This window comes from Pyrgilauda ruficollis, unplaced genomic scaffold (genome assembly GCF_017590135.1).
Source record: "Pyrgilauda ruficollis isolate IOZ18807 unplaced genomic scaffold, ASM1759013v1 scaffold27, whole genome shotgun sequence".
Classification (NCBI taxonomy): Eukaryota; Metazoa; Chordata; class Aves; order Passeriformes; family Passeridae; genus Pyrgilauda; species Pyrgilauda ruficollis.
Window position 1 is genome coordinate 1,960,758 of NW_024524044.1, and position 13,074 is coordinate 1,973,831.

Genomic DNA, 13,074 nt, shown 5'->3' on the forward strand with positions numbered 1-13,074 from the left:
TCTCACTCTGTCTTTGAATATTCAAACTTACACTTCTTATCTACCAGAGAATCTGAACTGTCTCTGAAGCCACAGCAATCTACCTTTGCAAATATTTAAGAAAAAATTCAGAGTGCTTTTTCCTATATATTTCACTTTTAAGGGCTGATGTCAAAAACTCAGATAACTAATACTGAGTATTTATATCCTGAATGATTTCAATATCAACTCTTGCTGAACTTGAAGCCTCAAACTTTACTGAGATCTAAAGTAGCGAAACAGAAAACAAAAGAGAAATAGGATAGATCCAGATCAAAATTACTTCAGGGTACACTGAGCAGCTCCTTAATCAATACCACTATGGATCCTAAGGAGCTATCCAAAATGTCCTAAAGAAGATGCAGACATTTCACCGGCTGAATTGCTTTCTAGGTTTTGCTGACTGTAACTAGCAACTAGTTACTGGAGATACAATTCACACAAAGATCTTAAGTTTAGATGTCTTTGAATCTGGATTCCAATCCTAAAGTCCATCGATTCATCATGAAACCTTCTGAAATCGGACAAAAAGGAAAGCATTGGTCTGTCTTAATCTTGGCATCTTATTGTGACTGCAGAAAGATACATCCATCTACACAGATTCCAGAGGTGATGCTGGTGGTCTGCTCCTCCCCCTGCCACCCACCTGGAGGCATACTTGTACTTCATTTCAGGACTAATTCATGTCTAGTGAGGCACAACTACTCAGAGAAACGAAAGATGATGAAGAGGGGCAAATTCTGAATTTAAATATAAAGCACTTTGGGGTTTTTCCAAAATTTATTTTTAAATAAAGAGGAACAAGAGTGCAGTGTAGGTGAAGAATAGATTTATATTAGTAGGTGTGTTTTTTTCTTTAAGAGAAAAAAAGACCCATGTCCAATTTCTCACTCTGAATATTCAAACTTACACTTCTTATTTACCAGAGAATCTGAACTGTCTCTGAAGCCACAGCAATCTACATTAAGATATTTTATAAACTGTGAAAGGAATTAAAATTACTACTGTTCTCCTTCTCCTCATATGTTTGTCTCTACAAAGACAAACAGAATCTACATTGCATCATGTTAGAATCCACTTCTGCCAAGAATAATTACTAAATGTAGTTCCTGTGGCAAAACATATGGATCACAAGAATTAGGGAGAAGTTTTTTGCTGACATTCAGGCACATAGCTTTCTATTTGATATTTAGTTTTTTCTATTTTATACATCTGTATTCTTTTAATCTTTTCTTAGCATGTAATGATACTATATTTCCTTATTAAACACTCAATTCTGGTCCCACTAAGCCAATGCAAGAGCTGTTAACACACTGTGCTTTCTCCTCATACCCTGGTTTGCCTCAGTTATTACAGTATGATTTTTTTCAGAGAATCTATAACTGTACAACAAGAAAAAGTTGCACTATCTTTCATTGCTGGAAGTGGATATTTTCTAAGTCTGATAATTTCTTAATATTGCACAAGAAAACCATAGTTTAAAATGGGTTAAGGACAATCCTATTCTTGTGCTGTAATACAAAGCTCAGCTACCAAACCACACATTCTCTATGTTATGAAGTATCTTCATTTTACCTTACTTTCCAAAGCATGGACTTTTCCACAGGGCTTTTTCTTGCACTAGTCTGGACTGGAAATACCATTCCTTTTTAGAGAGACTTTCCTCACCTCAGTATCTACAATTGCTATTCTCTTTACTGTGACACTTGAACAAATATTGTTGTTCAAACAGTTGAATGTGTGATACTGATAGCAGAAAACCAACAACAAAAAAAAAAGCTGTGGAAAAATATATCCAATCAATTAAAGAAGTAAAGAGACAAGGTTGCTTCTAGTCCTCCAACAATCTTTTAAAGCTGCTATTTTAATTGCATATACCTGAGGTTAGAAAACATAAAATAGATTTATTAGAGATAGATATGTTGATAAAGAGAGATCTTACAATTGCAGGTCCACCTGAGAAGAAGCTAAGTTAGTTTTAAGAAATTCTATTATTAAATCTGAATTCTTTACTCTCTCCAACTGAACTCTTTAGGAGGCTACAGAGCTGACTTGCTTTATGTCAATTTATGTGAAGTAGACAATGAACACCCTATTATGCATTCAAACAGTCTCATTAAAATAAACAGGATTACCTGCCTGAGGAAAGCCTGGTACACATACAGTGCTTGCAAAATTTAACATATAAAGCAGCAAAGTCCAAAGAAATAAAGTAAAAAAAATTCTAATAACATAAGCAACAGTTTGAAGACATACATTTTAAGTCATTTATAGTCATATACTTCTATCTTTATCTGCTAGTAACAAGTTTCATCTGTTCTTGTCATTGCATTATTCTACAGGACCAAAAACGATGACTTGGGAAACCAACGGGCAAATGACACAACTAGGTTCTGACAGATCCTAAGGTGCAGGGATCTGTACTACAGTACACACAGCTTTTGGCCAGCACTTCTGCTAGAAATGAGCAGAAGAGTTGGAGTATCCAAGCTCCTCAACACCACTGCTGCCCAAAGGCTTTGGCATCATTGCAGGGCATGGACTGCAGGGGCTGGGGACACTGTCTCCTCTCATGCATCAGCATTCTTCTGAGGGAGATTGCTCATGTCAAGCACGCATCAGCAAGGGCCTAAAGATGTCTGAAATATTCCACCCATTTGTATTGAATAGAAAATATGCATTGTACCATAGTGTTGTGCACCACAGCTAGCCAGCTTTGGTTTAAGACTGTAATAAGCCGGTTAAGTCTCTTCCACGTCTAGTCCAGACAGACCATTTAAGGATCCATCTTGGACAACTCTGCATTCTAGAGTTCATTCTGTGATACAGATATACCTTGCATTTAATTTGTTCTTGTGAAAGCTCTCTTAGGTTTAGCTTTTCCAGTATGTTGAGAAGTTTCTGTTTGCTTCTTGGGAGGGTTTTTTTGTTGTGTTTGTTGGGGGTTTTTGTGTTACAGTATGGTATGTTTGTTTGAATTGCAGATGGCGCAAACTACCTTCACAAAGCTTATCCTGTCATACCCCCGATACCGTAGAAGGCAGTTTGGATTTGTAAGAACACATTTCTTCAAGGCTTGCCAGTAATGGGATGAGGAAGTTCACAGCAGCTGAAAACAGACACTGGAGTCAGGAATCAATAGCTAAAGGTCAGATCACAGCAAGCACGTGAGAAACAGCTCTAGAATTTGTGCTTTCATGTAACACGAAAGCAAATCCATTTGCTTTCACACCACCACCACTGCCTTGACCTTGTTTTCAGCAATCCATATCACCCCAAATTGTTTTCTGTCAGAGTCTGCAGCTCTCTTGTAAATCTATCACCTGCTGTGGCATTCATTGGAGTGAACACAAACAACTGTCCTGATGTACATTTAATTCTCAGAAACGACAGGAAACTGAATTTTCGTGACGACTGTCTGAAGTGCAGGCCAGAATGAAATGCCAGTATTTAACAGCTAGCACTGCAACACTAGCTGTGTATACATGATCTCACTAACTGTAAAAGTTAATGTACTCAATATACTCTTCCTTCAAAGCACTGGTTACTTATTTTGCCTGCACTGCAAAGCACAGGCATAATTTTGTCAAATTTAGCCCCAACTTCCACATAGCTCCCCCAAATCCCTATTGCCATATTTAAGACAACAGCTGTGGAAAGGATTCAGGCTGGAGAAGTTCACAGAAAACTGCCTCCTGTGGGAGGGCCCCCCAGACTGCAGCAGAGGAAGAGTGTGAGGAGTCCTCCCCTGGAGGAGGAGGGAGTGGCAGAGACTGTGTGACCAGCTGACCACAGGTCCGATTTCCAGTCCCCTGTACTGCCAGGATGGACAAAGGAGAGAAAATCAGGAATGGAGTTGAGCACAGGAAGAAGGGAGAAGTGGGAAAGAAGATGTTTGAAGTCTTGGGTTTATTTCTCATTATCCTACTGTGACACGATTGGCAATAAATTAATTTTCCCCATGTCAAGTCTGTTTTATTGTGACAGGAATTGGTGAGTGATCTGTCCCTGTCCTTATCTTGACCCGTGAGCCTTTTGTTCTATTTTCTGTCCCCTGTCCAGATGCGGAGGGGAGTGACAGAGTGGCTGTGGCTGGCTGAAGGCCACGGTCAACCCACCACACCCATCACCACTGCACAGCCATTTAATGGCTCAGACTTCCTGGCATATTCCTCAAACGGAACTTACTGAGCTCTTGCACTAACTGTACTCCCCTCATCTGCTCATATTTATTAAATGCACAGTGGTTTCACTACTAATCACTCCCATGTTTTCTCTCTCAGCCAGAATTCTGAAAATAGAAGTAGCTATTGAACATTTTAAAAATCGAAGTTTATCAGGTCTCTCACAGAATTTAAACTCTAGGACAGATTGATTTTGACAGTTTCACTGAAGAACCAGCAAAGGCTCCTTTTATGAAAAATATGCTTAAGTCACTGACTAAGGGCAGCCCTCCAATCTCATGTACCAATGAGAATTTCTCTTATAAATATTACAGAGAAAGCAAAAGTCCAAAGTCTTGAATGCACACTGATCAGGAGAGATGAAAATAGAGATACTGAAAAATGACCATTCTGTACACATACATGTATATATACTTCTACACCAAAAAAAAAAACAAAAAAAACAACTGGAAGTTGAAATAAATAAACAAGACAGATGTATACATTTTTGTAAACCTTAAATGACACTACAAACCATTAGACATAACAACTGAATTTCAGAAGGAAGCAAAATATTCTCATGAAACAAAAACACCATGCCCTTGTTTCTAAATGTGGAATTTGTTACCTGTATGAAAAGATACAGTATTTATTGTAAAACTTATGTAAAATCAGTATTGAAATTGAAATCATATGGTACCTGATGGGTCGATTTTCTTTGCTATCAAAGAGTGAAAAGATTACTTCCAGTTCCTCTCCCAGATTGGAGCACATTAAACTCTTCATCTGAACAAAGAGATGGTGGCTGCTAGCTGGTACTGGTGTGTCTTTTTTTCGATGGCGATGTTCCATCTAAAAACACCACAAAAACAGTGACCAGTTTGAGTCAATTATAAAATTCTCAAAACAAAAAGAGGTAAAATATGTAACGTACAACTACTTTCTTATTCCAAATTAGTATTTTTTAAAAATTTAATACTAACTTGTATTTTTTCCTTTCTCTTTTTTTTTTTCTTTTGCATCTGAGAAAGAAAACACAGGGAATTTGCTTTCCCAGTGTTACACTTCATCATAGTTATCTCTAGGTGAAAAACAGTAATCTCTAGAAGTTGGGTTTTTTTTACTCTGAAAGTGTGGAGCCACTTTAAAGCTTTGTGCTATAACAACATAGTATTTCTTAGCTGGTTTAAACAGCTAATGATCTGATAGTCCAGTATTCAAACACATAAAAAAAATGCTTTTGCAGAAGACTAAATACCAGTATTTTAAACCGGGGAAAAGCAATCATACCTGCATTTTATGATCTCTGGCAAACTGCTTTACACAAGCTAATAAATTGCCTTGATTGCTGTCACAGTTTATACCTTCTGCATTTTAGTCACCCATTAAGAGAAGGACAAGATTAAGTTGTAATACCCCTCTCTTACATTGTAATAACAATAATTTTAAACAGCAATCTTTCTAAGCTACATAGTCTTCATACTGAGCTTATCTTTTTCCCCCTTTTTATTTTTCAAAGTACACTCCATGAGTGCCATTACTAGTTTTCTGGGTTATTTTCTTCTTGTGATTAATGGTTCCTCACTGTATTTCATCTAGTGCTTCAACAGGATTCCATAATACTACATATCACTTTGAAATTACTCAAAGGTATACTGATTCTAGCACAAAGAATTTACTATTAGGCTTGACAGCACAAGTCAACAATACAAATAAAATACAACTTAAAATTATTACAAAAATACATAATTATTTCAGATTCACAAAAATTTGTAGCAGTGATGTTTTTGGGGGGTTTGTACTTAAATACAAAAGTTATAATAAATAAAATTCAGCTTAAATACAAGCTTAGTCTTAAGCACATAAGGCTCAGAACTTTGTATCTGTAACAGCTGCAGTACTTAAATACGAGCCAAAGCCAATGTAAATGAATTGGCAAGTTTTCTTAGACCTCGCTGGAGATTTAATCAGAATAAGAAATATCAGTGCTGGTTTTAGTAGATCAAGATGGGCTTTTACACCCAAAGGAAAGCTTTCTTATGCAATTTAACTGCTATTTACATTAATATATTAGAAAGTACCAAGAGCCCAGTGTGATTAATTGTGACAATATTATACCATTATTATATTTCCACAAAGCTTATCTAGACAGGCTCATAAGCCAGGTAAAGCTCTAATGATAAAGAGTCCCATAAGCTTTTATTGATTATTAAATTTATATTAACATATTAACATAATTTTAAAGGTATTCAGAAACCAAAACTTTTAACAAATAACATTTAAGCTAAGCATGTGTGCACAGACAAATTTGATAACAAATCAAAGAATTGCATACAGATGTAGAGATGACATAGCTGTTCAAAAAAATTCTTTCCTTATAGTAAAATTCATTACATTTCATTACATTATGGAATGCCAATTTATTGGATCTAAAAAGGTACTTTTGTTTAAATAGAAGACTGGCCATCAAACTATCAGTAGATAATTTGATAGCAAAAGTACCAAACATTACATTCACCTACCAGTCTGTAGAGCTCTGTAATGCTGATCTCTTCAGGATCCACCATAGCATATTCTTTTCTTGGAACTAAGTCAAGTCCCAGTTGTCTGTATGAGGAATGGAATAACAGTAAGTAGCTTCTACTTTCAAAAGAAACAGATCAGCTCTGCATGTGTTTGTTGTTTATTCCAATAAACAATGCCCGTGCTAATTGATACTCTAGAATTAGCTGACTTTCGTTTTATTTTGATGTATTTTGGCTGCAACCACCATTCACATTTGACTCATTCCCTTTCTCCACTTTGCAACATTAATAGAATGTTTTCCCACAATTTTTAAATCTGTTTCACAGAGTGGACAATGTGCAATGGGCATTGTGCTTCAGACTGTTGTGAACATTTCAGTGTGACTGCACTAGTACTGTCAATTTGAATAACAACCAGGGAAAGGAAGATAAAAAGAAAATCCATCAAATGCCAAAACATCAGCTTATTTTCAGTTTGGAGTGGATGGTATCAAAGATGCTTGCCTGTATCCCCTGAACAAAATAAGGAAATGAACTTGAATCAACAGGAATAAAATTTATTTCCAGTACAACATCAAGTAATAATGTTTAAAAATGCATAAGGACATGAAGGCAGTTATGCTGCATTTAGGAAAATTCAAAAGATTATAAAGTTTTTAAAAAATATGTTTTAAACAGCAGGAACTCTCCATGTCAAAAACCGTCACAATTAATTCCTTTCAATTACTGCAAAATTCTAAGCAGACAGGTAATCATACACATTTAGTCACAACCCTTTCACTCTGTTAGGTATTTATGCTTTTAGACAGCTGTAGAAACCCTGGAAATTCAGTTAATCTACTACTGAATATTGCTTCCTTTAGTTAGCATTTATCTGTATAAATACATGCTAAAGAAGAGACGTGGGAAACAGCACCTAAAAGCCAGAGGGTGTTTTAACCATTTTCTTGCTTAAAAAAAAAGTAAGATAATACAATTTGTGTAAGCTCATTTCAGTTATTCAGATTAAAGAAAGAGGCACAGCAGCTGGATGTATGTTAGAGATGCTCAAGTAGGAACTAAATTGTGTGACCAAATTAAAAAAGAAGGAAAGTCAACCAACATAATTTCAGTTAGAAAACAAAGTTCTGCTAAATGCATCATTCAGGAATCATGTGTTTTAAAAAGATGTAAGATGCTGCTTCAGATATTCCAGTGCAACTGGAATAAGTACTATCTTATAGATACTACTACTGCTATGTAAATTACACTGATATAAAAAAGCAGAATGAAACAATAAGCCACTTTTCACTGTTAAAGCATAGTGGACAGAAAAACAATGAAGGAGAAAGTCCATTGGAAAAAAACCATAACACTTGTTAGAAATTTTTTCTTTATTTCAACATTCTACAATCAGCCTAAAGAACCGGCTTTACAATTTTATTACGTTTGGTTTATTTCTATCCACTCACTCGTTGCCCCAGTCCAGACGAGCAGTGATGTGCCGCTTGACGTCCTTCATCCGATCGTGGGTGAGATGGCCAACAAGGACCTGCCTTCGCAGGTCCAGGATTTCGTTCATTATGTGCCACAGCCGGTGAAAGAGATCCCCCTCATTCCTCTGTGGGATAAAAATATGATTGCCTCTGCATCACTTGATAATCAGGACATCAGGTTATAAACTGATAATCCTAATGAATACATACATGAGGAGGAAATTAGGAAAACCCCTTTTTCTCCTTACTTAGTCTTTTATTCCCCATCACACTGTGACCATTTTACCTGCATGTGTGTGCATGTAAAATAATTTCAGACCTTGCCACAGACCTTGCTTGTGCACCACAACCATCCCAATATTTCAGTCCAGCTCCTTGTGCCTCTCTCACATTAACCTAATCTAATGCACATGACAGGTATGACAAAATTTCAACAAAAAAATGTTCATGTGTTTCACAACACAGCACTGTTTTATCCCAAGTCTATGGTCATTCCGTGTTGCTGTCTCATCCAAACTGAATATATCATCTCTATTTCAAGACTATTTGAACTCAAACACATAAGGGATAGAAAAAAGCAATATCTCTGAGCATTCAAACTCTGAACCACAGTGTTAACTTAACACAGAATTAATTCCCTTGCATTGATATAACTTTACACACTACCACCTAATCACAAATAAATAGTATCACAAGACAGAATCGTGTCTAGACAGTTCTTCTTCATCTAACTGCGAAGTAGGAGAAATTATGTGACTATGACTGCTTTGAAACCACATCCTCCTACTCTAATTATATACCAGCTATGGGCCTAACAATTTCCCATAAATGAACCTCTGTTCTGGAAAAATCTATTAACTCTTCCTTCACTAATTCTAAGTAGTTTTACATTGGTTTTTTGAGAACCTTTAGCTTGAGAAAATTACTACAACCTTCATCTAAGTGATTCATCACACAAAGTTGAAAAAACACTCTTGTTAAGGTTTGTTCTGCTAATTCTTGCCAAAAACCCTAAGTCCATTTCCCTTTTCCTTCTTCCTATGAATAAAATGCATAAAAATAAAATTCAGCTACTTCTGCTGCATAAGTTAAACCTAAAATTCATTTAGAAGTACCTTTACTCTCCATCAACAACTTTTATATTCCAAGCACTCTGAAAAATCGCAATTTGATAAATCTACTCTTTTTACTTCACATTCATTCACCTCATAAGCTCACTAAAAGGGCACTAATTTATTGTTTGTCTTGGCTTTCTGTCTGAAAAGGAAGAAAAGCAGGGTAGTTTTGAACATGCAATAACAACAGCAGTGAAGAAAAACCTTGTCAAAAAGAGAAACAACTGCTGTAACAGCAAGAGGGAAATATGAACATTATAACTAAAAGAAAACAAGGGAAAAAAGGTCATAGAAAGAGCTCTTGAATTAGAAAGAAGAGACAAAAAGGACTTTGTAGAAACATTATAGAGAGCTATACTGACAGTACATTTACACAATTTTCCATCAGACACCAGTATATAGAGCTTTCATTTCTGCAGTCAAAAAACCAAATTGAATAAACAGTAATTCAAATGCATCTTTGGTCCTGGTATCTGATAAATTCTACTGAAGTATATTATTATTCATGTGACTACAAGAGACAATAACACTAGAATAAGATTTCAAGATATTAGTAAAACAATTAAAAAACAAACTGAATGTTTTGGGGTTTTTTTCTGAAATATATGCTTCAACTAAACCAGACCATCTAAACAACAGTTCACCTTTTGAGATGACACCAAATCAAAGCAATATTATTCAGGGTACTTACTACATAGAGTTGTTTCCACATTGTTCCCCAGTCTCTTAGAGTTGATGTCATTTCTGTAATAACAGAATCTTCTGTTGGAATAACCATTTCAAATTGTCTGTAACATGCAGAAGAACACATGATATTGCACAAGCATTACTAATCCCATTGCACTTACTAATATGCAGACTTCCTACTGCCAACAGTGATGTCTGTCAACCTACATGAGTGCTCCTCCAGACCACGACACTTTTAATTTGTAGATTTATTGAATCCCCATGGAAAAACTTTGGGTGAAAATAGTTTAATCCCCATGCAAAGTCTTGGCCCTAGAGAAGTCAAGGTGAGATTTTTTTTACTATGAGATAAGCACATAAAAACCGACTTTCACAGCAGAATAAATCCCATCGTTTCCAAAAGGATCTTGACACTTCAGCTTTTCATGCCTGGATTACTTTTTTCGTGATATCTTGTCTCTCTTACTAAATTAACATAACAATGTGACAGCTCTTGGCCATGATGTGCAGCAGAGAACATGGCCTGAATGGGAAACTAACTAACAAAGGAAATAGATGCAACAAAGATTGAAATCCATGCAAATACTGTCATGGTATCCACTAACAAAAATTATTCTGCCTTTAAACTTTATTTTAATTTAAATTTTGTTTCACTGAACTTTCAGTTTTAGCTACAACTTTAAAAGGAAAAAAGGATCCTAAGGCATGACAAACCACATGTGCCTGCAACTTCATAGAGGACAACAGGGAGTTTAACGTGGGGACATTTTCACCTGTGACAATGAAACTTGTTATAGTGCTGTTACAGTCTTCATCATTATATCTGCCCATAATGAATAATGGATCTCCAACACACTCATTTATGCTCCCAAAACAAAGGTCACATTGTGTTCAGGTATCTATCTATTATGAGAAATGTCCTTACCTAAACAAACTGTTTTGTATCAGTTCTCTACTAATAAGTCCAAATAAAGGATACAATATGAACAATTACAAATTAAGTAAAACTGTGAAAAAAACTGTTAAGATCACTGACAATTTTATTAAGTTTTAAATTTTTAAAAGTGATACCATCAAGGTATCAAGTTCTAAACATAAGAAAAAAAAGTCAGTGTTTTTTTTAAGTCAGACAACTGGAATTCCAAAACAAAATCTAAAACCTAACATTAACCAATGACTCTGGTTTTTATCAACTCTTCTAAATGTGAAAAAACATCAGCTGTTGTCAAAAATAAATATTAGCTCTCCATCACCTGAAAAAAAGGAAAACGTTTCTCTATTCATTTACAAGTTTAGCAAATTTTTTTGCCATTAAACTGATACATTTTTTTTGGTTGTTGTTTTTTTTTTGTTGTTGTTTTTTTGGGTTTTTTTTTTGTTTTGTTTTTTTGTTTTTTTTTTTGTTTTTTTGTAAAATGGCAACTGGTAGAGCTACTGCCCTCAAAGAAGACAGCTAATCTTAAACAGCAGGTTAAAAGACAGCTTATGTACAGAATAATTTCTTTAAATTAAGGCAATGCCATTTTCAAGCCAAACTTAACATAACTGTTACCCCCTTTTCTCTACGCAATACAGAATGATAGTCCCAATTGCATTCAGTGTCTTTTCTGGATACAGCATTCCAATTTTATGACCATGCAGGAGTATCAGGTTAGCTAAAGACAACCATTTCAAGTCCTCTAGAAGTAAGCTGAAGATATCATAACATGACTAAATTATTTACTTTATAAGCAAAAGATTTTTGGCACAAATAACTGACCATGTTTAAATACTTGAAATCAGAACATTTCACACATACCCTTTGTTCTTAACACATGCATTCTTCAAGTGAATGTAGTTAGATGGAAATATGCCCTGAAAAATAAAAAAAGTTTCAATAAAATGCCCCTTACATGAGTTTGGCATTCCATTTAGTATAATTCAATATGCAAATGCATGCTGAATTCAAAGTCCTCCAAATAATTAACAAAAAACACACACAAGGAAAGAATGCAATAAATACTCAGTGTGGCTGTAACAGAAACTAAAATGCCATATTCAGTAGAGTTTAAAATCTTCAACACTTCAAAATGTTAGAAGATAAACTCATGTAGAACACGCAGAAGATTGTTTAAGAACTCCCTTATGGCAAATGGTTTTATTCATTGCTTCCACCTTGATAAGAAACAGACCAGCTGTGGGGGATACTCTCTTATCAACTACATCTTTAAAATAAGAATTTTCAGACAGGGATTTTTAAAATTAAGCAGAATAAATGAAGTTAACAATATTCAATAAAAATAAAGTCAAGTAAACAAAGGAAATCAGAATGGAGTCTAATTTGGTGGCTACTCTGCCTGCAGTGCACAGGAAAGTTGTGGTAGATGCCTGTCACAGAGCCTGTGTCTGCCAGGAGCAGCCCTTTCCCAGCTCTTTGAGGGCTCCCCCTCAAAATGAGCACTCAGCATTGCTGCAACAGTCCCATTGCTCCTACAGCACACTGGTCTGCACAAATCAGAACGAGGAAAAGGAAGCAAGTCAGCTCCAAGCCTCTGGCTGGGAAGAAAATACACTACAGCTCATGCAGTGAGAGAAAATACATATATGGTCTCTTCATAATAAGCACAGCTGCATACAGCTTTCCTTTGTGATGATGGTGTCCCATTTTCTTTCCACGCAACCATTAGACCTTCAACAAAACCAAATCTACCCTGTAGAGGCAAGTACCCTTTTAAATGCTCCTACTCCTCTGTAATGCAGAGCAGTTCAGGGGAGCATTTCCAAGGACAGCAGGACATCCAGCCCTGCAGGTGCAGCAATGTGTCAGGGATGCAGATGCACCCTTACTGCACACCAGCTGCCACAGATTACTTCTTCCACTGTCAAAGCTGGCAGAATAACAAGGGAAGAGTCTTGACAGAGCAATACCAATAACAAGGAGGAGGTACAAGGTGCTCTTATGATTTTACTTTTGGAGAGACTCCCTTCAAAAATCCAAATCAGAAAGCTGTTTGCATTCTCACTAGGAAAACAGAGAATATATATCTCATCTCTTCACACATCAAGTCATGTTTAGAAAACCTATTCATAACTTCCACCACACATTTGACAG

At 35.9% G+C, this 13,074-nt stretch overlaps 1 protein-coding gene across 1 annotated transcript in view; it reads right to left on the bottom strand.

Annotated features, from left to right (window-relative positions):
* The window catches only part of DOCK4 (dedicator of cytokinesis 4), a 222,738-nt gene that overhangs the window by 127,467 nt on the left and 82,197 nt on the right, over positions 1-13,074 (bottom strand). The window contains exons 4-8 of the mRNA XM_041471554.1: positions 11,782-11,837; positions 9,988-10,084; positions 8,158-8,306; positions 6,704-6,788; positions 4,882-5,033 (exon numbers count right to left, since the gene is read on the bottom strand). Of these exons, the coding sequence (XP_041327488.1) occupies positions 4,882-5,033; positions 6,704-6,788; positions 8,158-8,306; positions 9,988-10,084; positions 11,782-11,837 (539 nt within the window). The remainder of the gene's footprint in view (positions 1-4,881; positions 5,034-6,703; positions 6,789-8,157; positions 8,307-9,987; positions 10,085-11,781; positions 11,838-13,074) is intronic.